Source organism: Opisthocomus hoazin, chromosome 8 (genome assembly GCF_030867145.1).
Source record: "Opisthocomus hoazin isolate bOpiHoa1 chromosome 8, bOpiHoa1.hap1, whole genome shotgun sequence".
Lineage (NCBI taxonomy): Eukaryota > Metazoa > Chordata > Aves > Opisthocomiformes > Opisthocomidae > Opisthocomus > Opisthocomus hoazin.
In genome coordinates, this window is record NC_134421.1 from 69937178 (window position 1) to 69964600 (window position 27423).

General features: G+C 45.8%; 1 protein-coding gene across 2 annotated transcripts in view; it reads left to right on the top strand.

The window, feature by feature from the left end:
- Nucleotides 1-27423, top strand: part of SFMBT2 (Scm like with four mbt domains 2) — a 125713-nt gene that overhangs the window by 71659 nt on the left and 26631 nt on the right. For both annotated transcript variants that reach the window (XM_075428530.1, XM_075428532.1), the window contains 8 exons: nt 2213-2314; nt 2980-3127; nt 8186-8268; nt 11057-11183; nt 18163-18276; nt 19562-19604; nt 20178-20248; nt 21432-21571. In XM_075428530.1, coding sequence (XP_075284645.1) covers nt 2213-2314; nt 2980-3127; nt 8186-8268; nt 11057-11183; nt 18163-18276; nt 19562-19604; nt 20178-20248; nt 21432-21571 — 828 coding nt within the window. The remainder of the gene's footprint in view (nt 1-2212; nt 2315-2979; nt 3128-8185; nt 8269-11056; nt 11184-18162; nt 18277-19561; nt 19605-20177; nt 20249-21431; nt 21572-27423) is intronic.

Below are 27423 nucleotides of genomic sequence, written 5' to 3' on the forward strand. Positions count from 1 at the left end.
GTTACTAGCTTTTTTTCCCCCCCTTACCTGATTTTTTTTTCCCTTTGAAAAGGGCCAAAACAAATAGAAGGAGAAGAACCAAAGAAATGGATTGAAACAAAAATGAGAAGCAGTATGGTTTGGTCTCGATATATTTTGGTCTTAATCAACAAATCACTTAAAGTTGATGAAACTGCTTGCATGTTTAAAGATAAACATGATTAAGTACTTTGGTACTTGGCTTATGATGTACTGAAGCTGGATACAAGCGTAAATTGAATACTGGAACTTTTAATGGGAAGATGCTGCAGTGTAAGCTTACTTCCAGATGTGCATTTTGCAAAGTTGCCTTTTCTTTACAACTTCACCCGAAGGATTAAGAGCTGCCGGGTGTGAATCCTCATGTGGGAGGAGGCAGCCCTCCAGTCCAGACGCTTTTTGCCATTGGAGATGTGAAGTTCAGTGCTGACGAGGTCTGATTTTTGCGGCAATCATCTTCCCAACTTAAGCCTTTTCAGTCGGGGAGATGGCAATTTTGATAACCTGTCTGTCCGGTACATCCCTGGTACAATGCAACATCTATGTACAAGGAGCCAAATTCTCTTCTCTGGTTCAGACTTTTATTCGATGAAATACTCTCTGTGTGAAGCGGCTAGAAATGGATCTCCTGTCCCTCTGGGGCTGTAGTGATTTGGAAGCGACTGCCAGCAAGTGCAGGTATTGCTGATGGTTATGCTGCGCTGCAGGATGCCCAAACTCTTCAATGTCTGCTCCTTCCTCAGTCATTAGTTCATTGGGCTTTGAGCCATTATTGCTTAATCTTCCTCAGTTTCCCCATCAGTATAGACTTCACCTGCTGTGAGACTAAATCCATTATGATTCTTTTTTTTGATTGCTTTTTAGTTCTCACAGGAAAGGCTCTGTAACATTGCAGGGTGGTAAGATGTAAACAACAATTCATTTAGCCGCAGTTGGAGCTTGTAAAAATCCTTACCTCTAATGGCAGCAGGAATGCAAGATACCAAAATAGAAGTTGTTAAGTCTACAAGTGAAGACAGTTCTTGGGAAAAGAAAGCACAATGACATACAACTTTGGATCAATAGAAAATCATTTTGGAACAAGAATACAACTTGTAGCAATGAATATAGATGGGAATGACATTGCTAACCACTTATTAGATAGCAAGCTTTCTGCTTGGAGTTTTGGAGTCATCTGTGTGTCTTAAATATAACATTATCGCTTTTTACGCTTGTATTGGCTAATACACAGATGGTTGCGAGATACTGTAGGACATTTTTGTTGAATAAACACAGAATGTGATCATTACTCTGGAATTAGGATGCCAGCTTGTACACCTATTAGACAGCAGTCATGAGGGATGGAGTGATTTGGTAGATATTAAACACTAAACTGGTCGCCAGTCAGGGAGCTGAACCTGGGTTGCTTCTGAGTTTTGGGACTGCATCCTCTGCTATCCCCAAAGCTGCTGTGTGTGACCCTCTGGGTGAAGCCAGATTTGGTCCCAGGTGAAAGTGTTGTGGTGGGCATGTACATGAGCACAGCTGCATGTTTTCCCACCAGCGTGTTCTCTTGTTGCCCACATTTTGGGTCTGAGTTCATTGTCTGGGCTTCAGTCCACCTTTAGTCTCCTGGCTGGAGAAAAGACCTTCCCATCTTGCAGGATGTGGAAACCAGCCCACGTCCTTATTTTGGTGCCCTGCAGGAGACAGACATCCATCAGGGTAAATCAAGGCCATCTTGATCTGTTTGCACCCATGCTGTGCACTACCCTGGGGGACCTTAACGTTGAGTCCTGACACCTCTGGACCTCTGGTTACTCTCAGATGGCTGTTGGAGGTGAAGAGGCTCTACAAAGGGGAGATTTTCAAGTAGCTATTTCTCAGACAGGTCCTCATTTTGTCAAGTGCAATCTCCTTGTTGACTAAGTTGAAGTTAGATGCTACCAATGAGATGGATGCACATTGTACTTGAGATATGGTGGGCTTGGTCCCACAGATCTGTCCTCTAGAAGATGGGCTGTCCCCTCTCTTTCTGTGGTTGGGTTGGCATGAAAAGAGTATAGGACCAGGAGCATCCACTTGGAGCTGGAAGTCAGTCTGATGGTCAGCTAAGTGACAAAATCCACATGGACACATTTCAAATAGATTTTTAAATATGTTGACCCCTCCTTGGTGGATGGCACTGACACACTGTGTGTTTCTCTTCTCACAGGACCATGCTGATTTGCGAAACCACTTCTTCACTGTGGGGATGAAGCTGGAGGCAGTGAATGAAAGGGAGCCATTTCATATCTGTCCTGCATCAGTGACCAAGGTGAGCTCCCAGAAAGGAGGGATGAAAAGGACCTGATTAGGAACCTCTTACTGATTTCTACCACGTTTAGGAAAAGTCAAGAGTTGTACTTCATTGGCTGGAGAACATGTGAAGAAATATGTTTAAAATCCATGGGTGTTCCTAATTAGTGAGTTGTTTCTTACCCACAAGAATCACCAGATGACTGTATGCACTTAGATGCAATGGAGATGAGCATGTCCATCTACCACTTCCATGCAAAAAAAGGCGATCCCCCTTTTATCTCTGTCTCCCCTCCATGCATAGATCTTTTTCCTCCACATCTGGGAAACCTTTTGAAATGAAACAGCTGGGTGGAGGTGGTAGCTGAATATTAAACCCACACTCTCAAAGGCAAGAGAGAGGAAGGCTGTGGGGTCTCCAGGATTGCCTCCAGTTCCTGCTCTCCTATGGGCACACTGAGTGACCCTGAACCACAGCACTTTCCCTTGCCTCAGTTTATCCATCTCTAAAACTCAGGCTTTGATCTCTTTGGTAGAAGCACTTTCATGAAAAGTGTTAGGTGAGAGTGAGTTATTTTCAGGAGTCATTTCAATACAGGGCCTGGCTGTTTCAGCTTTCCATATTACCTAATGTTACAGCAAATTTTAATTTCTGACTTTATTTTCTTCTTTTTCACCCCTTAGGTTTTTAACAATCATTATTTACAAGTGACCATTGATGACCTGAGACCTGAACCCAGCAAAATCTCAATGCTTTGCCATGCGGATTCCTTAGGGATCTTGCCAATACAGTGGTGCCTTAAAAATGGAGTCAATCTCACACCTCCCAAGGGTTCGTATACCTACTCAGTGATTTGTGGGTTTCCTCTGAAGGAAGTTTACCTCTTTGTATTGTCTTGAAAACCACGATACCGTTCACCGCAGAGCATCACACTAAGTATCTCGAGCCAGAGAAGCTGTCTTGAGTCACTGGGGCTGTTCTGGCTCACACCACCGCACAAACATCTCTGCAAATGCATCTCGCTGGCAAGTCGATGTCCACGTGTTTTGTAGTCTGAAGCAGTGCACCAAAGCCTAACGAATTCCTGTACAATGCATCTTAGCGATGCTTTGTGTAGGGAGCAAAAGGAGCGTTAAAAGTCATATCATACTAGAGGCAAACAAGGTGTCTCCCTGTAGCATCCACCTTGGTACAACACCAAGGCCCAGCAAAGCTCCTAGATCGGAATGTCTAAACTAAACTCACAGGCTGCCTGCCCAAGACCACGTAGGCATTTCCTTAGCTGTCTCAAAAAATCCCAGGCGAGGGCAAATTGTGAGCAGTGTTCAGGTCAAAGCCAGGAGAAGCAGCCTCCAACCGTGCTATTTCCCAACTTCATAGCAGTGCAGTTAATTACTTGCGATTTCAGACAACCACCTGCGGTGCCCTAGCAACATTTCTTTGCTTGCAAAATGTGTTGGCTCTCCGGAATTTTAGATTTTTTTTTAAGCTGGCTGGGATGTTGACCCTTTGCCAAAAATCGGTATTGCTTGGGAGAAAAAGAAATGCCTAAAAAAAAAAAAATCCCACGAAGTTTTGCGTGTGCAGATTTGTTGTAATTTTGGAAAAAAGTATGCTGCCAGGGAAGCGAAGGGTTATTCCCTACCAGATTCAGCGGACTCTTATGTATATCCAGATTGTCTCTTCAGCACATGTAATTTGAAATTCCCACCAAAGTCCTGGAGTCCTGTGCGTGCAGCTGCATACAGTGCATCCATGATTACACTGTTGCCTTTAGTGAAATAAATGTGCTGTCTGGATACTTTAGCTCCCTCCTGCTTAAAAAAGAAAAGTTGCTAAAAATAAAAGTAAATGGAATGTTTTGGTTTTTCCACCCCAAATTCACATGGAGCTTCCCCCAGACCAGCTAATTAACTAAAGTAGACCATAGGCCAGACATTTGTTTTTACAGGGTCATGGCCTAATAATTTCCAATCCGTGCTGGTACAAAGCCTGTCTGAAATGGTATTTTTCGGGTCAAGTGCATGCGAACTCGTTTTTAGATGCCGACGTTTTTAGAAGTGGCTGTAGCGTCTGTTGCACGGATATTTCTCAACTTGGCCAGTAAAGTCTAAGGGGCAAGTAAATATCTGGTGGGATGCCTGGTAATTGGGGTCCACCAGGGCTCCTGAGAAAGTGTAGGAAGTCTCCCCTCATTCCCCTCATGAGAATAAACTTTGCTTTGTGCTGTCAGATCAGAAATCCTGGAGGAAACCTATTAAACAGGCATAAAGCAAGTGGGAGATAGACGGATGCTATATATTGCCGTATATTTTACACAGCTTATGAGGGCTGCATGCCCAAACTGCATCTCAGTACCTGCGGTGTCAAAAACCTCTTCCATGGGCAGGCACGCTCTTGGAGTCTCTAAAAGGTAATCAGACATTGGAATGGTTTGTTAAAAAACAAAAACAAAAAAAAACAACAAAAAACCACAAACCACCAAAAAAAAGGAGAGGGAAAGTGAAAAGCATCCAAACCCCCACTGAGGGAGCCCGTGTTCTCTGAGCAGAATAATATCAGCTTTGCATAAAGAAATAAGCAGGACTGATACGAGAGGGCTACAACGCTGTGGAAGTGAGGAAGGCTGTGGTGTGAGCTGGCTGCTAATGAGCAAGTCTGCAGAACGAGGAGGAAATCCCGCCATTTCCACCCAAATCACTGGACAGCTCTACCTGCGCTGGGGTGTCCAGAATGGACCCTTCTTGCACCAGATTTGACCAGCCTCCTGTTTCCTCAGCGCTCATGCTGTCCCGGCCAACAGAATATATGTTGACAATATTTAGTGTTGCCTAAATGTCTCTCCCTGTTGAAAGGCAAGAAGTTTCCATATGACAATGGAAGAAGTCCTTTTTCTGTTTGTGAAAAGAATTTCTTTGCTGTATTGTATTTCTTTGCTTGGGTATTTTGGTTAATTTGTTGTTGACTAGGAAGTTTTCTGATTTTAAAATTAACTGATTTTATTTCGTCAGAACAGTGTGCCAGGTTGGGGTATTTGGGTTCGGAGTCCCTTATTTCTCTGATATCCCTTCTCTTGCCTTTTTGCCTATCAGGCCTTTGCTGATGCCAAACATACAGTAGATGAGTCATGAACAGGAGGTGCAAACATTTGCTACTAGAAGTAGAGAGCAGTATTTTCCTGTACAGTGCCAAAAATGAATGCCCATTTACTGCTGCTGTATAAACATTGAACAAATGCTGTTTATGTTTATTGGAGCTGGATTTACAGACCACTTCCCTTTAGAGTAACAACCATTGTTGGGGGAAAAAGGAATGCTCTTAGTTGTAAGGCATACTAAGGAAATCCCAATTCCAAAACCTTCAGTACATTTGTATTGTTCTATTTGCTTCTGATTAAACTGCTGGGCTCTTCCATGCTGAGAGTCGAGGTAGCAAACACAACGAGGTTTTATGTGTTTGGGGAGCCGCGGGTGAATCATGCCAGCAAAGCTTTGAATGTTATTACTTGGGCTGAGCCTTAAAGGATAACAGTATGTGAATGCCATGTGCTAACGGGGGTACACATTTAGCCTGTATTATGGTGCTCCATGGAAAGGTCATATATAGAGGTCCAGGCTTGTTGGAAGCCAGTTCCTGAATATGCTGCTCTTGGAGCCAACCTCACTGGGCTCCTGAGGTGAGTTATGGCAAACTCGCTAACTGCCCTTCCAGGTTTTGTTCCTGCTGAAGTCTACAGCAAAAGGTCTTCCAGCAATTTCAGTGGTGCAGGGCAAGCCAGAAGGCAGTTGTGCAGTGTCAACACAGTCAAGTTTTTATATCTCACTGAAGCCTTCTGAATGTGCCTTTTCCCCCACTCTGCTAAGGTTTTACGTAGCTTGCAATTAAGATTCAGAACTTACCCATGAGGGGTTTAAATCAGAGGTGAGAGAACGTGCAAGGCGTGGGCAGGTTTTTGGGTTCCTCAAGGTGACATGCTCTGGCAGCTGGGGTGGACCCCAGGTAATTTAATGTAGACAACTACGCAGTGGCTGTCCCCACCTGAGCCCATCACCTTAGCTGCTTCTGGATTCAGTGAAGAATGAGAGGGACTTTCACAGGGCAGTTCTGCTCCTTCTGTAGGAGGACAGACGGATCACCTCTAGACCTGCCTGTTTCTCTGTTGACTCTTTAGGGAACCCAGGGTGACAGGCGCAGGTATAGATGTCTCCACTGCAAACATCTGTATGTGGTCTGATGAATCCCCTTCTGACGTGATGTGTGCTTCTCCTCCTGTTTCCTGTTTCATTTTACAAAGCTGAAAAGTGTCTGGGAAACAAATAACTGGAGAGAAAAAAGGCGATGGAGAAGAATCGGGAAGAAAATACCGTTGCAGAAATTGGTTGTTAAAAGACAGTGCAGGGATTTTTTTTTTTTATTTTTTTTTTGGTATGAAAAATGAACATTCTGTATAAGTAATTGCCCTTGTTAACTTCCCTGTGCATGTTTATTTCTAGATTTCCAATTATTATGCACTTTCATGACCCACAGAGACAAACATATTAGCTCAAGGCTTTATGTCATTAATTTGTTTGGCATGTATGCAATCATTAGAATTAGAAGTTCATGTTATCTCAGATACTTGCATCTTAGCAAGATACTTGGGACTTTATTTTGAAAATTTTTACCTCCCTTTTTGGATCTGCGTGACTGATAGGTGACTGCATTCAGTATTCCAGTCCTTTCTTGCCTACAAAAAAATTCACAGTTTTCATTGTCATGAATGATTCATTCCCATCTGATCTTGAGTGTCCCTTTTTGACTATCAATGAAAAAGGCATTAAAGGACCTTCTGTGAAATGAGGCCAGGCTGAGATGCCAGGCAGGGAGACTGAATTTGGCCTTTAGGCAACTCCTGAAACTTGCCAGTGAGGGTAGTTCTGCAATAATCTTGTTAGAGTATCAACAGTATTGTCATGGGGCTCTGGCCAGGATTAGCATTCGTTGGTTTTAAGCACTCTGAAAATGTAGACTGAGACAGACAAAAAAAACCCCAAAAAGCAGATTTAAAAAAACCCCCTCTCTGTCCCAAGAGTTTATTGCCTAAAAAGCGAGGTAAGAAGAGTGAATGAACAGAGGTCTGTTTTGTCTCTGTGTTGGGACTGTTAGAGAGATTCTCATATAAATCAATGTTGCCTCCCTTTTTTTTTTTCCTAGAAGCAGAGACTGAAGGGCTCATCTAGTTGCTGAGACTTTAATTTGGGAGCTGGGAAATCTGCGTTCATTTTCCAGCTCTGCTCCAGTTTTCTATAAACCTTGGATAACATGCTTACTATGACAGGATTCAGCTCATATACGCTGAAGTGCTGGAAATTCAGTCATGGAGGGTACACCCATATCAGTGAAGAGAGAGGAGACTTTATCTCATGCTTTCAGGGAGAAGATGGATCAGCTTCTGACTGTACTTGTCCTCTCCCTGTGCACTGCTGAGGAACCCTAGGTGTCCAGGTCCATAACACCATTTTTTTAGATTGCTAAAGGAGAAAGAAGTCCATGACTAGCCCCACCTGGAGAGTGGCACTTCGGGGTAGTTATGGGTTTATTAAAGCCTAGGAGATGCTCACAGGCAAGGGTAAATAAGGAAAAGAAATATGTTTTACTACTTTTTTAATGAAGAAGCTGTTTTCAAAGTGGAATGCAGAAGGTGTGTGAGTGAGGACTGGAGAAGTGTTGGCATTGGCTCTCATGTTGTATAAAGAGGCATCCAGAGAACTTGCCTGCTGATACTATACAGTTCACTGGGGTGGGATGGGATGCTGAAACACAAATGGTCATCTCCTTGGGGCCCATTTCATGCTCACTCTCTGGTGGGAAGTGGAGGCTGATGGCACTTGCTGTTTTGTCATCCTGCAGGTTACTCTGGCCAGGATTTTGACTGGGCAGACTACCAGAAGCAGTGTGGAGCGGAGGCAGCACCTCACCTGTGCTTTAGAAACGTAAGTTCTCTTTTTGCCTCTGTGTTGCTCCTGTCGATCCATGCGAAACGCGGTTGCTCACACAGAAAAGCTGGAACAAGGCTTTGGGAGGTTCCCCCAGACCACCATGATCCTGTCTTAGGAAGGAAGCTGGAAAAGTGTTTCAGGTCTCCATCCTTAAAAGAGAAAACATACTATCTTGCTCTTGTTTTTATCTGATGCACTTAGTTTTCCTGCTCTTCATCTCCTTTCTGATTTTGTACAGCACCTACCACAAGAACAATCTTAAGTGACTGTTACAAGTGGTTCAAGTAATATTTAAAAAACATAAACTGGGTAGAAAAAAGTTACATGATATCATTTGGCCCTTGTCACCTGCTAGGTGTCTGAAGGGATGTGTTCAACCAAACCAGATGTGTTTAAAAGCTAAGGTTGAAGCTGTTGAGCTCAGAGTATAAGAGTGATCAACCTGCATGGATGCTCTGGTCTTTGTGACAGTTCACGTGCCTCCTTGATACAGCGACAGTGAAGTGAGAGTGAGCAGCACATCATTAACACTCGAGGCCATTAAGATTCAGAGCTTTGGAAATAGTCTTTTGCAGGCTGTTTTCTGGCTATGACAGTCTGACGTGGCTTGATCCAACAGGTCTTCATCACTTGGTGAAACGCAGATGTGGCCTTCTGCCTTTTACAACAACCTGGTGCTCTTCTTCATGCTCCCATCAAATGATGGAAGTTGAGATACCATCAATAACTGAAAACGTAGCGGTACCTAAAATAAGCTCAGAAGGGTTTGCAAAGTTGTGAAAAGCAGAATTGAGACGGTCTCACAAGCCACCAGCCATGTTTTTCCTCTGCTATGGTGGCCCAAGGGCAGTCTGACTTGGAACAGACCTTTGATGGCAAATTGATGAATTTGAACACTTTTATGTTGATTAATTCAGAGGACCTGTATCATCAGCAGTTTGACTGGGGAATCCAGTCAGTTAGGATTTCTTTGCCCCATTTCTTGTGCCATCCTTTGCAAAACCTCTGCCTCAATGGACTGCAAGCAAATATTTCTGCAGGTGCTGAGAGAAGATGGACAATGCTGCATCGTACCAATGGAGTGGGACAACTGCTGCATTTCTTCTCTTCTGCAAGCACCCCTCCGTTTTCTTTATATCTCTCTTTGTTTTGTCAAGTAGTGGACCTGTACTCTCAACACTGGCAGCTGTGAGAATAGTTGTCTGTAATATCCTCCGAAGATCAAATCGGGTCTAAGCACCTTTTTTTGTCTTTTTTTTTTTTTTTTTTTAAGGAAACATTCATCAGATGAACATGTGTCTGTATTCTTTCACTCTCAATAATACGGTTCTCTGCAGAGAGATGCAGTCTCGCTGCTGTCACTTGTGCCTCCTCCCTGGCAAGCCGGTCCATTTGTTTCATGGCTGTGAGCAGCTCTTTGATAGGAGCTGTACTGCAAGCACATCTTCCACCTAGTGCAGCTAGACGTGGTGCTGGAAGTGGATGTGCTGTAACTGTTTCCCCAGGGGGGGAAATTTAACAAGGAGAGGCAGTTATGAAATGGATTGACATGACCAAATGCTTAGTAAAATAAACTCCCAGCTAACTGTTTTGCCATTGATTCTGTATAAATTAGCCTCCAGCACCAAATTGCAATGAAAGGAGCCGGTGCGATGATAAATGACTTTTCCTCGTTAGGCAACACAAAAGGCATTTAAACAAACTCGCTGTGCTGTTCTGCAGTCCTGGCTGTTGGCAGCTTTTACAGGGTGAAGCTGGTCTGTGAGCTGAGCAAGGCTTGTGACAGTCCAAGCAATGTTAGACACTAGCAGCACGTTCTTGGAAGGCCCCTTGGTGAAAAAGAAGACCAAATACAAAGTTTTTAGTCTCACAGATTGTTCCCAATGATTGTTCAAGGTGAAGTGCCTGTACAAATGGCGGAAGGGTTGAATTTGAGTCTGGCTTCCAGTTGCTTCCATGGGGTTGCTGGATGAGAGGTTGGTGCCATTTTTGAGTCAGTGACAATTACTACCCATGCTAATTATTATCTCAAAGTCTCAGCCAAGAATGGGAACCTTTTTTTGCTACTGTGTGCAGAGAAATTCAAGCATTCACAGCTGATGTGGTGCAGAACAGGTAGGACAGAGGGGAGGAAAATGCAAGGAAAGGAAGCCGCAGCATGGGCACAAGTATTGCATGAGTGCATTCTAGGGGTAGTGGTGTTGGGGATATTGGGAAGAGACTGAGCATAAAATGAAAGGAGAGGGAGCACTAGAAGGGATAGAGGGTAAGGAGGAAAGTGTGTGAGGAGTAGCTCGAGGCTTGGCTTGTGGAGAGGGTTTTGGGGAAGCTAAATGTGTGAGGAAGTTTATCTGGTCTAAGGCAAGATGGGTTATTTGCATTACAAGGTTTCTCCTAGCAATGTGAGAGATGCTCAAATACAGTAGATCTGGGAACCCTCTGTGTAACGTCCCAGCAACAATGGTGTACAGTAAATGCATCACTAGCAAGCATTTAAATACACTTCAGGCTGGTGGAGTAACCTCCTCCCGGTCTCTGAGCGTTAGGGATTGGCATAAACCACGAAATACATTGCTTCCTGATTTGTTGCCATCATTGTTTTTTCATATGGGTGTCCAGGGCAGCTCCATTTTCAGTCTGGATGTCTTTGTATTCTTCAGTGTCTTCTGCACTGCCACTGAAAAGCAAACTCTGCTGAATTTATGCTTCCCAGTAGACAGCCTAATTAAAGTCATGCAGCGCTGCAGTTCCATGCTTAAGTGTGGGTCCTTGACTCTTTCAGACATCCTTCAGCCGTGGCTTTACGAAGAACATGAAGCTGGAGGCGGTGAACCCCAGGAACCCTGCAGAGATATGTGTCGCTTCTATCACCTCAGTTAAAGGACGGTTAATGTGGCTTCACCTTGAAGGTATGTGCTGTAAAGGCTTCTTCTGTTTTTGTGGTTCACTCAAACATTCTTTTAATTTTGTCCTTCATCCTCTGCACAACACTGCTTTCTCCAGGCTTTCCTTTTTATACGTGTTGACCAATAATACATTATAAAGAATTATCTTTCCCTGCTCTCTCCCTGAGGGAGCCACAAGACCTTCCACCCTCCCATCCATGTGGACTCTGTCAGCGTGATCTTTACGGATGATAGAATCCTTCTCACTGCCATCATGGTAGACCTCCATCCTGGGAATGGAGGTTTTGCCTCACTTGTGCGGCTGAGGCTTCCACTGTGATACCCAACACACTCTCATGGGATCCCCTGCCTCCCTGGAACTTCCTCTCTTCCTCCCTCCCTCCCTCCCTGTTGTCACCTAGGTCCATAAAACTTCTGCAATATATGCTGCTCCTCACCATGGCCATCACATGCTCGTATCCCTCCTCCTTGTGAGTGTGTAGTTTCCTTCGTTGATATACAAAGCAATCACCTTGTGGAGAACACCACCACTGTACAAACAGTATTAAGAGAGTGCTGAAAAACCAGCAGAGCATAATACCATATCAAAACTTCCATTTATATCTTTCTTGAAATGACATATAGGTGAGCTCATTTTTTATGTGATTTTGCTCTTGGGATTTTCTTTCTCAATTCATCTGGGCTAGGACTTCTTAAGTAAGTATAATTTAGAACAAAGTAGGGATTCTTATTACTGTTGCTTTAAAAACTGTGGGGTTTTTTTTGAGCCATGGTCATTTAAGTGTTTTGATGGGCACTGTGATAAACCATAAAGTTGTTGTAGCATCTGTCATTGTCACAACATAGTCTAATTTTTACCCATCAAGGTAACACACTATTATTTGAAGCTACTGGCTTCATCTATAAGGAAGATAGGAGCTTCAGTTTCCCTCTGAAATCAGTAATAATTGGGTCAGCATCAACTACAAATGCAATATGCTTCTTTGCTTTCTTCTGGAGAACCATGAAAATATCAAAGGAACTTCTGGTGGCCCATAGTAGTGCTCACCACTGACCTCTGTAAGATCTGTGCTTCTGCCTCTGGATGAGTACGTAAGGCAGACATGCCTTCCCCTGTGCTGCCAGCCCTGACACAGTCAAAAAACAACATCTTGCTGGAAGCCCCTCCCATTTGCAAAATAAAATGCATCTGGTTAAGCTACCATGATGGTTCAGGGAGACGTTAAAATATCCCCGCCTCTTTGTTTGCAGCCACGTGCTGTTAGATAGATACATTCTGCATTTCTGATGGATGCCACTAGATGTTTCAAGGCATCTCTGAGAGACTGGGCTGATGAAAGAGCAACGTCTCTTAAACACTTGCTGTGTACAACCCCAAGAAATACAATGACATGTTGTCTTAGTGAGCTAGGAGGAAAGCAGGGCGCAGTCATATTCTGCAGCTCGGGGAATAATGCATGTTGATGGCATCCCAGACTCCTAAGAGGAAGAAAGGATGGGGAAAAATGAAACTTGTGCTGGCCTCCAGGTTACAGAGTTGCCCTGCAGAGAGTGGAATCGAAAGGAAACAGAGCAAGTCAGCACTGGTGGGGCCTCACCTCGAGTACTGTGTTCAGTTTTGAGCCCCTCACTACAAGAAGGACATTGAGTTGCTGGAACGTGTCCAGAGAAGGGCAGCGAGGCTGGGGAGGGGTCTAGAGAACTAGTCTTATGAGGAGTGGCTGAGGGAACTGGGGCTGTTTAGCCTGGAGAAGAGGAGGCTGAGGGGGGTCCTTATTGCTCTCTACAACTACGTGAGAGGAGGTTGTAATGAGGCGGGTGTTGGTCTCTTCTCCCAAGTAACTAGAGATAGGACGGGAGGCAATGGCCTCCAGTTGTGTCAGGGGAGTTTTATATTGGATATTGGGAAAAATTTCATTCCTGAAAGAGTGGTCAGACATTGGAACAGGCTGCGCAGGGAGGTGGTTGAGTCCCCATCCCTGGAGGTATTAAACGTGTAGATATGGCATTTCAGGAAATGGTTTAGTAGGAATGGTGGTGTTGGTTGGACTCGATGATCTTAGAGGTCTTTTCCAACCTATGATTCTATGATACTAGGAAAAATGTCTTTACTGAAAGAGTGGTCAGACATTGGAATAGGCTGTCCAGGGCAGTGGTGGAGTCCCCATCCCTGGAGGTGTTCAAGAAATGTGTAGATGTGGCACTTCAGGACATGGTTTAGTAGGCATGATGGTGACAGTTGGACTTGATGATCTTAGAGGTCTTTTCCAACCTCAGTGATTCTATGATAAGTCTTTCCTTTGCTGAAGTCAGTGACACCTGCTTGCTCCCTGGGAGCTCTGTAGCAGCAGGTGGGCAGGAGGAAAGGAGTCATCCATGTCTTTGATGGCCCATGGAGTTGGTATGCTGGCTCATGAGTAATTTTCCTAAAGTGCATTAAATCCAGGCTGCTGTCAAGATTGTTTCTGGTTAAGCAGTGTGAACCCTTGTTCTCAGGGATTAATGCAAATTTATTTTGGTCCTTACAGGATGAAACAGCGAGGAAAGGGCTAATGGGAGAACAAGCCGTAGTCAAATACATGATTTCCAGAAAGGACAGAGGAACAGGGGTCGTGCCAAGGGGTTCTTGCAAAGATTGCATGTGAGACGAAGTCTCAAGCCTGATCTGCACAAAAAGTCACCTTCCCTCCTTTGCAAGATGCTCAGCTCTTGGTATTCTAGGGCTGTAAGACAGTGAAAGCCAGATTGATACTAACTGTATTGCTTCACCATCATCCAGCACGTCACCTTCAGCATCGTGCAGCATTCATTATAATATCCCAAGAAGTATTTCAGTATCTGACAATGTATAGTGCTATTTGTCCAAGAGGAAAGGTCTCTAACCAAGGCACTTAAAGTTGGTAAAAACGTTGTTAGGTAACCCAGAGTACCTCATCTGTGCTAGCAGCTTGCTCTAAAATATAAGAAAGGCAGATGTTCTGTGGTGTTTAGCTCTACAAAAGTAGCATTATATGGTAGAGAACGCTTTCTTGATGCCTCTGTGATAAATCCTGTTCTCAGAGATTTATAACTCAGTTGCTACCTAAAGAGAGAGTCCTCCTTACCTAAAGCTTGGGAGGCCAAATCGTTCGTGCTTCTTGTGTATTGGCTGCTAGGCTTTGTGGTTTGGGCCGGCTAAGGTGTGAGGAGAGCAGAGCTTCAGGTGTGTGCCCGAATGCAGCAGAGGTGGGAGATGTAGGAGAGCTGAACTGTCATCCTTCTCCAACCCTGACAAGAAGCTGTCACCCCAGGCAGTTTGTCTCCTCTGTGATTATCTCCAGTGTACAGAGTGGATACGACTTTGCGTCTTTGCATTTGGTGGAGCTGTGTGCAACGGCAGGTTTTGGTTTTGTCATCTCAGACAACTGGTTGTCTTCTGATTCCAAGTAGCAAAAGCTCATCTGCAGCCTGGTCTGGACACGTGGCAAATATTTTTGCTAAAGAGCTGGATTCAGTGCTTGTTTGAAATTCAGTTCTCACTAAGGCTGTTGTTGAATTTACACCCATCTGCTTAAGGAGTCTGGCCCATTTTGGTAACTCACCTTCTTAAATGGCCAGGTGCCTTCACTTTTGTATGCAGACTTTAAGCCATTTTGGAATCTTTCTTCCCCCCCCAAGCTGTAGTACTTTCAAAGGGACTCAGTGTTCACCAAACTCTTGCCTGTTATAGTCAATAGGAAGTGCTGTTTCTTGGGTCTTTACATCAACTCGTCCTCCAAGACTCTGGATAAAGGCAGGGAGAGGGCCACACAGTCCCGCCTTGCTCTCCTGTCTCATCTCTTTCTCCCTGCTTTTTACTCTTTTAATTTCTTAAAGGATGTTTTTACAACTTGCCGTAAAAAAAAAAAACCTGTGTGCATTTCTTTGTCTTTTGTGTTCTGATATATAGATGCCTTATGCTTGTTTTATATCTCAATACCAGGAACAGAATGATCTGTAGTAAAAGGAAAAGATGCAAAAGACTGCAAAAATAAAAGGAAATCTTTGCTGCTGTTGAAATACGTGACTACAGTATGCACAGTGTTAGGCTAAAACCGGTCATTAAAAAAAACCCCAAACCCTGCTTGCAGAGTTGTAAAATAAATGTGGCTTAAACTGTGGCATTTTTTTTTTTTTTACTCCATTAATACACTGTTGTTTCTAACTGAATATATTCTGGTAGCAGCAAGACTCCCCAGCTACCATGGGAGCCCATCGCTGACAACCTTGGGTCCCACCATTTATCATGGGGACGTCTGAAGCTTGCATTGTTGCCCTCCCGGTTTTGCTGTTTGACAGCCCCAACTGCAGCCATAAAACAGAACACAGTAGTTAAGCAGCGCCGAGTTAGACATGAGGGAACATTGCTTAATAAATCACGCTTTGTACAGTAGCAAAACTCTGTAAACTTCAGGGCGAGCGTTTAATGAGCAGCAGTATCGTTCCCCCATGGTGGAAAAGAAGCACGGGGCTGATCCACGGCTGTGCGCATCCCATCACTTTCTGCTACTTTATTACTCATCATCTGCATTGTTAATTTTTACTGGTTCATTTTAGATTTTAAAGCTGAAGCTTTCTGGTGTGAATTTGTACAAGTAAAAATGTACACTCTCTTCACAGCCTAGGACTTTGAGGAAAACCTTTTAGTTAATCACTTCTCCAGGGAGATTTTGCATAATTTTCCCATTGAGACTTTTCCGGAGTTGCTGCTCAATTCTGCCCAAGATTTGTAGTGGGACATGGAAGTTTTCCTCACCCTATTTCCAGTCTCCCCATTCTCTTTTCCATTTAACCTCTCAAGTCTCATGGACATATCTTAGTTTCGGAAAATGGCAGCATAAAATGCAGCAAATGAAACTAATGAGTCTCAAACAAGCTGTTTTCCGCTTATAGGAGTGAGGCCAAATGAAGCAGTAGGATGTTGGAAGTGTGAGGCAGGGTTATCGATTGCCAGAGGGAAGAAGCAATGCCTGGGAGGACAGAGTAGCTATGAATATGTCTTACAAGAGGAATAGTGGTGTTGCAGGAGAACAGACATTATGGTGCTTCCTTGCTCGTCAGGGTGACTGCAGCTGTAAACTCTAAAAACAGAATTTTCACATCTCGGTCACGTCTGTGACTGTTTGCAAGCAGGAAAGTACATTTGATCTGTTTATTGGGTCAGAATAACACTATAGAACAGTTACAGTAATGAAAATGCTGGATTTTCCCAGATCTACTGAAATTTCAGTGGGGACCGTGCTGATCTCTTACTCTGTTTAGGGCTTGATCCATGGCTTGCTCACTTCGTGCGTGTCTTGCCGCTGACTTCAGCAGTTCTCACATCAGTTCCTTGGCTGGATTTGTGGCATTAGGCAAAAATGTTTTGCCCACTGAAGAGTGCAGCTTTCATCAGGTTCGAATGAGCAGTGACCTCTGGGTATTTTCCCATGGAGGGAAACGGCTTTGCAAGGAATGCCGGCTGTTGAGACCTTGCATTGAGGCTCAGCTCCTCATATGAGCAGGTCACGTCCTGTGTAATGTGCCTGTATCCCATCCTCTTCCCTTCCCCATATCCTAGTGAAACAGAGACTGTATCTTCAATGTATGATCCATGAACATGATGCAGGGCTCAAAGGAATTCCATGAAGACATCCATGAATCTATGCAGACATCATGATTTCATTTTCTTAATTATTTCCTCCTGCAATATGAACACCAGCACCTATTTTCCTGATTCCTTTGGGTTTTCATACAACCACACGCTCTCAAAGTGCATCCAGTTTATTGCTAGAGACAAGATTGATCCAAATGTTGCATCTCAACCTCAATGCCATTCCCATCACAAAGTTCAATTACTGTTTCAATTACGCTGCAAGCCCTTGATGAACATTCGTTAGTGGGAAGTTCCCTGTAGTCATCTGTCTGTGCACAGTCCAACACTGCTGCATTAAGCAGGAGGCAAAGATGCTGTAACAGATGCAAAGGCGAGGATGCTGCAGGGAAAGCTGCTGATCCTTTGGTCTCTTTTATTAGGAGATCATCTCATGCTGGTGCTGGAGCTATAGGTTGTAGGGTGGGAATGGCAGAGGAGGGTGAGGTGGCTGGCCAGGGTGTGCCAGCACGGTTGGACTTGAATTGGAGTAATTAAGTGGTGTCTTGACTCAGGACTCAGAGTTGTTTTCAGAAGAACTCAAAGCCAGCAGGAATATTTGCATTTGCTGCAGTGTCTTTGAGTGCGACCCACATAAACCAAGAGAGGAGAGTGTCCGCTAAAGGAGACCCAATAACCAAACTGGAAGAGATTTGCTTTAAGCAAGAGATTTTCAGTGGGGCTCTGGAGTCAGTATTATGGCAGAGATATTAGTGCATCTGTCCCACTTTGGATTTTTATACTGCCTCTCCCTTGTTGGGTCATCAGGTCACGTTATAGTGAGGAGCCCTAGGAGAATTCATGGCACTTCTAGACAGAAGAGTGGCCACCTCCCACCCTTAAAAACTGTGTATTAAGGGCAAAACTACATGAAAAAGCTTCAGGGGGGCACTGGGGCATACAGGCCTATCACATTAGCTATCACCCTGTTACAGCCCATGTGCGTGCTCTTACCAGCAAGAGCAAGCACACAACTGGCCTTCTGCTAACTTGTTTGTACAACTCTATGAGAAGACCAAGGGGGCAATCAGGCCGTCTTGCTGGGGAAAGTCATGCATGTTTAGCCTTACTGGCTTTTGGCTGCTTCGCTGTGCACCCTTACTGTGCTCTTAATGGGGATTTTCTCTGGAATTACATTGCACTGTAAATGCAACAGCCTTATCATTGCTGTCTGTGCAAAATTGAAGACGAAATGATGCCTGATTTTGACGCAGGGAAGCAGATTTATTTTTGTATGTTCCATCATTTGCTTCCCTTGGTTCATGATGAATGCTTGAATGCCTCTGAGCTTGGTATTCCCATGTCTGAATTGTTATAAATTTGTGTTTATAGGTTTACAGATGCCCTCTCCAGAGTACATAGTTGATGTAGAGTCTATGGACATTTTCCCCGTTGGCTGGTGTGAAGCAAATGCTTATAACCTAACTCCACCACACAAAGCTGTTTGTAAGTACATGGAAACATCAAGCAGCAGAGATACTACATCAGTGGACTTATCAGCGAGTTTGTCTTACATCTGTAATCCAGTTTTTGAAACTACCAACTTAGCTAGCAAGACTGGTAACCAGGCTGTGAGTGTACTGTAATAAATAGTAATAAATCTAATTAGTGACCAGACTCCACAGCGCTGGTATAATGCAATTTTTACTGGTCTGTGTGATCAGTCCCACTGAAAATGGGATTGGTTGTGCTTGGAAAGGCGGTCATGTGGTTTGGGGTTGCACAGTGTGGGCTGCGAGTTTGCAGTGGGGTTGTCGGAGTGAAACCAGGTTTCATTGCGCTGGGCCAAGTTAACTTGGGCAGCTGAGTGACTTAGCAACACAGGATCTCAAATTGGAGAAAACCCATAAAATACAGGGTGGAGTGGACATAAAGAGGCCATCCAGGTGCTCCCTCTCCAAAACAGGATCTGCTCCATCGAAAATGAGAAATGTTTGCTGCTCTTCTGTGATGGAGTTTCTGCCCCTTCCAAGGGTATCTATCCCGTTATTTCACTGCCCTTACCAGCTCAGAGATTTCCTTAGTGTTAAATTTAAATCTCTCTGGCACAATTAAGTCCGTAGTGTTTTGTCCTGCCTCCAGTGTATATTAAGACCAATTTTTTCCATTTGCATTTGAAGGCAGTTCGTGAGTGTTTGGTGTCGTTCTCCTATGCCTCGCAGAAACTATCCAACCCTGATCTCAAGCCACTAGATGAAAAATTAGCCTCACTGTTTATATTAATTAACATCTGAAAGGCAGATTTTAAAATGTGTCAACCCTTTTGAAGAGTTAAATATGCTTAAGTTAAAAATCAGGCAGCTGGGGCCTAATTTGGGAGAATACTGCTATGGCAACATTATGCAGCCGTATCACAATTTATAGCTAGGGATAAATTATGCTGGAGGTAATCATGCTTGTAAAAATGTAATTTTATCCATATGTGTTTCGTATGGAAAAATATTTGTGTTCTTATTTTAATTTTTTTTATACTGATCCCATAAAACACAATATTAGCATTCCAGAGGAAAGATTAAATGTATTATTACATCTTTAAAGTAGATTTTAATGATGTAGTGACTTAGTTAAAAAATACCAAGAAAAGATGGCGATAGTAATTAAGTACCATTTCATTGTGTTAGAAGTTATTTTATAGTCAGTGCGTTTGTACAGCTTTTTATGCACTATGGGTATACTTTATAGGACAGAAGAGTACAAAACTATTTTTTTCTTCCTTGCTTCATTCTTGCAGTGCGAAGGAAGAGAAGAATTGCAGTTGTGCAACCAGAAAAGCAGTAAGTTTTTGTTGTTCTAGGTGGTGTTTTTTAGAGATGCATCAGGTCTTCCAGTGGAGATAATACACAGCAGCTGAGTGACTTTGCTAACTAGTGCCCCAGTACTGCAGCAGAGTCAGCAAGGAGGTTCCTGTAATTCTAAAATGTTTGTCAGCATGTAAGAAAGTCTGCAATAGAAATACTTTGCTAGCTGGGGCTGTGTAGCCAGCATTTAATAGCCAGTAAGGGATGCTTATGGAAGGCAGGCATGTTCCTGGAGGGCATTTCCCTCTCTAGCCCTTGCGGTTTCTAGAAACTAGAATTTAAGGGACTTAAGCATGAGTATTTGCAGCCTGAAGGGCTAAAGCTCACAGACCAGAGTATACTTTTGGAGGAGGGGTGGATCTGGTTGCTGCTTCTGCAATATGCTGGCCCTGGGCTGTGATAAACCGTGTGGAAGTGGGGTTGCGTTTGAAGTATCCCCATTCCTTGGTCCAGGCAGGTGCTGGTGTACCTCTTGGTCCAGCCTGAAGGCTGGTTCTGCCCCTTTGCCCCATCAGACACTATTAAATACACTGAATTGCTGTTTAACAGGTTACCATCCACAGTGCCTGTTGAGAAAATACCTCATGACCTCTGCCCAGTTCCTCAGCCAGACACAACAGGTAAGGCTGGTCAGCACCAACAGGATCCTTATTTCAAGGACCTGTTGGCTGTATGGAGGGGGATGACCCCAAAAAGGGAGCGAGCGGGTCATAGGGGTGGGGAGATGGGGCCACATCCTTGCAGGTGTGAGGTGGTGTGGACCCACCAACAGTGCAAGGAGTCTCTGATGTACAGCATGCGAGGGTCCGGTCCTCTGCTTGTGAACATCGCGTCTTGCTGGGGTTGTCAGAGTTCCCCTGCAGCTTGCCCATTCCAGCTAACGATGTTAGGGCCAGGCTAATGAAGCCCTGGCAGAGATGGATGCGACTTTTTAATTGGCGTCAATGAAATCGCTTACACCAGGAGTTAATGTGTCCCTGTGTTAGCATCATGGCCACGTGGCATGGCTGCTACTTCTGCTAAAGGCAAATTTTTCTCCCCTTTAGCAATGGCAGGAGGCTCCGAGAGTGCAATATCCGTGCAGTTAATTGTGTAGACTCAGCAGAGGGGGGCAGGATTTAACTCGCTTTATTTCAGCAGACTGCAGGGCACGCGCTGGCATCTGAGCCAACACCCCAGGGCCCTGTTACAATCAAATGGGGAGAAACAGGCTCTTTTTGGGTCTGATAACCAGAAAGTGGATAACCACTCGCGTAGCGCATGAACCACGTCTAGAAGTACCTACTTCTCTCCAAGGAGCCCAGAGTAATCAACCCGTACAGAGAAAACTACTCTGTAGACCCACGTTGGGTCAGGGGAATGGCACCTCAGTGCTTACTGGGTTGGACAGTAGATGAACAGGGGTTTGTGGAGCCCTCCACCTGAATTTCTCCCTGAGCCGACTCCGTATCTGTCAGAGGCAGCTAATACGTTCCCTTTCTGGCAAGTCGCAGCTGAGTCGGTCACGTCCATCTGCGACACAAGTTATGAAAGAGCCTCAGGCCACGTTATGACTGAAATCCTTTCCTGATTCTGCTTTTGGTAGGGTGTGCAGCCAAATCAGTTGCTATTAAAAGCAATTGCTGTTCTTGTGTTGGACGGATTCGAGTAGCAGAGGCTTCTCTACCTCCTATCCCAGGGAAGACTTCTTTGTGCCTCATTTACTATTCTCCCCTCCTTCCCACATCTAGGAGGAAGATGAAGAGCCCTTAATTTATTGTACAAAAGTGCTACACGCACATCACTGCTACTTTCTCCTTGCAGGCACCATCAATGGGAGATACTGCTGCCCCCAGCTCTACATCAACCACCGCTGCTTCTCAGGTCCATATTTAAACAAAGGCAGAATAGCAGAGCTACCTCAGTCTGTCGGGCCTGGCAAGTGTGTGCTGGTCCTCAAAGAGGTACGGCTCAGCTATCTTTTGGGGGGATTTCAGGGGAAAGCATGGGTCATGGGTTGCCAGGTCCAGAATTTGAAAAGAAAGCACCTAAAGGTGTCCTGGAGCTCTGTAGTGTTTTCCATAACTCAAAACTGCAAGCTGGGAAGAGAGGCTAGGTATATGCATTGTGGGTTTTGATGGGAGAAGTGACATTTTTGAAACAGGGGGAGTTCTGTTGGTTTGGAGTGAGTTTCATCTAACTGCGTGTAAGAGAATTCATGTTCTCACCAGGGCCATCCCCAGAGAGGACCTCTGTGGTTGTTGCTATCAACCTGTTTCTCAGCATCCATGATGCTGCTGGGCCATCAGATTCAGTCTGGGTGACACCTTTGTATGTGTGACCATGGTCAGATGGGGCCCAAACAGCTAAGATCCAAAGTGAGCAGGGCAGAAGGACAAGGAGGGGTGGGTGCGATGCGCTGAGTGGAAGCTGTGGTGTACCTGGCTCTTTCTGAGTGTGGATGGGTTAATCCCATGCAGCAGGGATGGTGGAGCACCACCATCTGCTCACTTTGTCCTGACCGAATCAGTGCTTGGTTGGGCCAAATCCAGAGTGTTGAGCTCTTGCTGTTGACCTCAGAGGAAAGCTAGCTTGTCTGAAAACAATGCATAAATATTTTCCACACATTACAGTCGGTATACAGATGAGAAGCAAGATGACCACCGGTTGGAGAGGACAGCAAGATGGTACTGTTGGATGAGTAGGGTGCCACTGGTGTCTTGGACACCATTTCAGTTTGATGTGGGTCTTCTAGAATTCCAAATCTTCCAGCTTTCTGATCTGTATCTGTATGAAACCCACTTGATGTGGATGCAGGGGCATATCTGAGCTTGCTCTGCCCTTGGTGGAAAAGCATGGGAACTTCTAGATCTCCATTTGTCTGATGTATTTGCAAGACCTTCAGTGCCCAGCTCAGGATGTTTGCAGTTGTCTGAAATTAGATGAATCCCAGCCCTTAACAGAAACACCTGAAAGGTGAGATTCCTCCCAAATCACTCGCTACTTTTGAGAACACCTCTGTACTGTACTGTAGAGTGACTCCTGTGTCCCCATTCACTTCTTTGTCACCTACTTGTGCTGCTTTGTACACAACAGCACTGCTGCTTGTCTCGCATGGTTGAAGAGAGCGCAGTAAACCAGCTGCTTGTGCAGGTGGGACACTTGGGTCTCAAAGAAGCAAGTCAAAAATAGCCCTCAGCAGAAAGCGGGATAAAGTGGTTGCAGAGCAGAAGTTGACAGCTGCCAAATATGAAAGCAAGTCCATAGCGGCTTGCTGATGGGGAGCGTTAGCAATCTGCTGCTTCTTGAAAAATAGGCAATGAAAAAGCAACATGGGGGAAACATGAGGCACACACAGTCAATACTTATGCTAATGTTTCTTCCTTCTTCCCTCCTGGAATGTGGATTTCGAAAACATAAGCAGTGCAAAGCTTGTGCCAGGTCCTCCCCTAGTATCTTAGGGCTTTGCTGCGTAGACTAACACCAGCTTCTCTGAATTCCTCGAGAATGGGACCACTTACCAGCTGCGGAAACCAGCCTGAGTTTCCTACACAAGGCCAATTTTCTCTTGCTCTGCCTCCTTGCAGAATTGCTTGCTAAAGGAGCAGATAGCAGTGTCAATGAGACATGGGCATCTTGCCTTTGGAAGACATGAATGACTTCCCAAGGAGCAGGACAATGGCAATGGCCCAGCACTGGTCAGTGTTATTTTGTAGACAAATTCAAGCTCATTCTGACCACAGGGACCAGGTCCAAATTGTGGAAGGAGTGCCAGAGAAGATGTTCAGGGTCTTGCTGTAGAGCAGATACACTTGGTTCTTATCAGCTGCTGCCAAGACAAGAGAGGTGTCAGCAGCTCAGAGAACCATGGGCAGGGGGGAAGACAGGGGTACCCAGCATGTAGAGGAGGCAAGAAGTGGCAAAGAATACATCCCTGCATCGAGATAAAGAACTGTAGCAGCTGCCAGAACACAGAATCACAGAATCACAGAACAGTAGGGGTTGGAAGGGACTTCTGTGGGTCATCTAGTCCAACCCCCCTGCCGAAGCAGGGTCACCTACAGCAGGCTGCACAGGACCTTGTCCAGGCAGGTCTTGAATATCTCCAGAGAAGGAGACTCCACAACCTCCCTGGGCAGCCTGTTCCAGTGCTCCGTCACCCTCAGAGGGAAGAAGTTCTTCCTCATGTTCAGCTGGAACTTCCTGTGCCTCAGTTTGTGCCCATTGCCCCTTGTCCTGTCAGTGGGCACCACTGAAAAGAGCTTGGCCCCATCCTCCTGACACCCACCCTTCAGATATTTATAAGCATTTATTAGGTCCCCTCGCAGCCTTCTCTTCTTCAGGCTGAACAAGCCCAGTTCCCTCAACCTCTCCTCGTAGGGGAGATGTTCCAGTCCCCTCATCATCCTCGTAGCCCTCTGCTGGACTCTCTCCAGTAGCTCTTCATCTTTCTTGAACTGGGGAGCCCAGAACTGGACACAGTACTCCAGATGAGGCCTCACCAGAGCAGTGTAGAGGGGAAGGAGAACCTCCCTCGTCCTGCTGGCCACTCTCTTCTTGATGCACCCCAGGATCCCATTGGCTTTCTTGGCAGCCAGGGCACACTGCTGGCTCATGGTTAACCTGTCGTCCACCAGGACACCCAGGTCCCTCTCCGCAGAGCTGCTCTCCAGCAGGTCCACCCCAAGCCTGTACTGGTGCATGAGGTTGTTCCTCCCCAGGTGCAGGACCCTGCATTTGCCTTTGTTGAACCTCATCAGGTTCCTCTCTGCCCAGCTTTCCAGCCTATCCAGGTCACGCTGAATGGCAGCACAGCCTTCTGGTGTATCTACCACACCTCCCAGTTTGGTGTCGTCAGCAAACTTGCTTAGGGTACATTCTAACTCTTCATCCAGGTCGTTGATGAAGAAGTTAAACAAGACTGGGCCCAGTACTGACCCCTGGGGGACACCACTTGTTACCAGCCTCCAACTAGACTCAGCGCCGCTGATGACAACCCTCTGAGTTCTGCCATTCAGCCAGTTCTCTATCCACTTCACCGACCACTCATCCAGCCCACACTTCCTCAGCTTCCCTAGGAGGATATCATGGGAGACTGTGTCGAAAGCCTTGCTGAAGTCCAGGTAGACAACATCCACGGCTCTTCCTTCGTCTACCCAGCCAGTCATGTCATCGTAGAAAGCTATCAGATTGGTCAGGCATGATTTCCCCTTGGTGAATCCATGCTGACTACTCCTGATAACCTTCTTTTCTTCCACTTGCTTGATGATGGCCTCCAGGATAAGCTGCTCCATCACCTTTCCCGGGATGGAGGTGAGGCTGACCGGCCTGTAGTTCCCTGGGTCCTCCTTCTTGCCCTTTTTGAAGATTGGAGTGACATTGGCCTTTCTCCAGTCCTCGGGCACCTCTCCAGTCCTCCAGGACCTCTCAAAGATGATGGAGAGTGGCTCAGCAATGACATCCGCCAGCTCCCTCAGCACTCATGGGTGCATTCCATCGGGGCCCATGGATTTGTGGACATCGAGATCACTTAAGCGATCCCTCACACAGTCCTCCTCGACCAAGGGAAAGTCGTCCTCTTTGTAGGCTTCTTCTCTTACCTCCGGGGCCTGGGATTCCTGAGGGCCAGTCTTAGCACTGAAGACTGAAGCAAAGAAGGCATTCAGTAGCTCTGCCTTCTCCGCATCCTCTGTCACCAGCACACCCGCCTCATTCAGCAGCGGCACCACGTTGTCCCTAGCCTTCCTTTTGCTGCTGATGTAGTTGAAGAAGCCCTTCTTGTTGTTTTTGACATCCCTTGCCAGCTTCAATTCCAGGTGAGCCTTGGCCTTCCTCGTCGCATCCCTGCGTGCTCTCACCACGTTTCTGTACTCTTCCCAAGTGGCCTGTCCCTCTTTCCACATTCCATGGACCTTTCTCTTCTGCCTGATCTCCGCTAGAAGCTCCTTGTTAAACATGCAGGTCTCCTGCCTCCTTTGCTAAATTTCTTTCTCAGGGGGATGCATTGCTCCTGTGCATGAAAGAAGTGTTGTTTAAAGAGCGACCAGCACTCATGGACCCCCCTGCCTTCGAGAGCCCTGGCCCACGGGATTCCTCCCAGTAGCTCCTTGAAGAGGGCAAAGTCAGCCCTCCTGAGGTCCAGGGTTTTGATCCTGCTTATCGCCCTGCTTCCTCCACGCAGGATCCTGAACTCAACCATTTCATGGTCACTGCAGCCGAGTCTACCTCCAACCTTCACATCCTCCACCAGTCCCTCCTTGTTTGTTAACACGAGGTCCAGCAGCGCGCCTTTCCTTGTTGGTTCCTCCACCACTTGCATCAGAAAGTTATCATCGATGCTCTGTAGGAACCTCCTGGATTGCGCCTGCCTAGCTGTATGGTCTTCCCAGCTGATGTCAGGGTGGTTGAAGTCCCCCATGAGAACCAGGGCCTGTGACTGTGAGGCTGCTTGCAGCTGCCTGTCGAAGGCCTCATCAACCTCCTCCTCCTGGTCAGGTGGCCTGTAGTATACACCCACCGTAATGTCACCCGTGTGAGCCTGTCCCTTAATTCTAACCCACAAGCTTTCAACTCGTTCCTCATTTGCCCCCGGGCCAAGCTCAATGCATTCCAGTTGCTCCCTCACATATAGAGCAAACACCCAGAAGGACTGCAGAGCTGGGTGGTGAGAATAGTGCAGGAGGTATCTCCTCCAGCCCAAGACCGCAGTCACAAGGCTTTGCACAGCTGAAGAGCTCACAAGCCCCGTCCCTCCAAACCCAGTCTTGGTGCTGAGCTTGGTGCGTTTGTCTTGCTTTACACCCACTCATGGTGTGGCCCTGAGAAAGCAAATGCATTATAATTATCTCTCTCTCACTATATAGGAAAATTGCAGGCCATTTTAAATTATGCATTGGCGTAACTTGTCTGGAATAGATAAATTATACATGGGCTTTACTTTGGCAACACACAGTGGGGAGGGTGGGGAAGAACATTCAAAACAACAGCTATGGAAGAAAACTGGAGTCTGTAGCAGTCTGGCAAGAGCTTTTTAAGTCACTCTGGTCTCCAGCCATAACTCGTTGCCTTTAGAGACGCTGTAGTTAAAAATCCATGCTGGTCGCCAGCCGGTTGACAGTGGGCAGCAGTCTCCGTAATGGAGATGCTGCTCTGTTCGGCACTGATGGAAACCCCAGACTAAAAACAGCTGGACAACCAACTCCTACCCCATTCCTTGGTCTGGACTACCTCTAAAGCAAGAAGAGAGCAGATGGCTTCACCCCAGTAGCACCAGGTGATGGGAGACCTTGGTCCTGGCTGGGTGCTGGGGGAGTAGCTCCCCATCCTCTGCCTTCCTCCACACTCAGCCACGAGGGCTGTATGAAAAAATGCAGCACAACTGTAGTTCATGATGCGCCTCAGCCCTCTTTTTCCCCTAAAACTTGTCCTTCCTTGCCTCTATCACTGATGCAAGGAAGCATCATCCAGCTCCAAACAATCTGGTGCTACCAGCCTGCACGCTAATGGCGAGATAGCTATGGATCAGTGCTGCTAGTTTCTGGATTAAACAAAGTTAGGAGATACCCTTGTAGTGTGGAGTAGGAGCACCTCCTCCCATTTCAGTAGTATGGGCTGTCCTCACCTGGGGCATCAAGAGAGAAGCAGCACAGATAGGTTTGCCTTTGTGCAGCACCTCTTTTGCAGCAGAACAGGCATTTCTGCCAAGTTCTGCGTTGTCACTGCACTCCCCTGATGTCTGCCCAAGGGGTGTCCTGGTGTTGGATTCAGAGGTTGTGAGCTCTGCAGGGGGGAGACTGCTAAGGTGCCTTCCAGAATG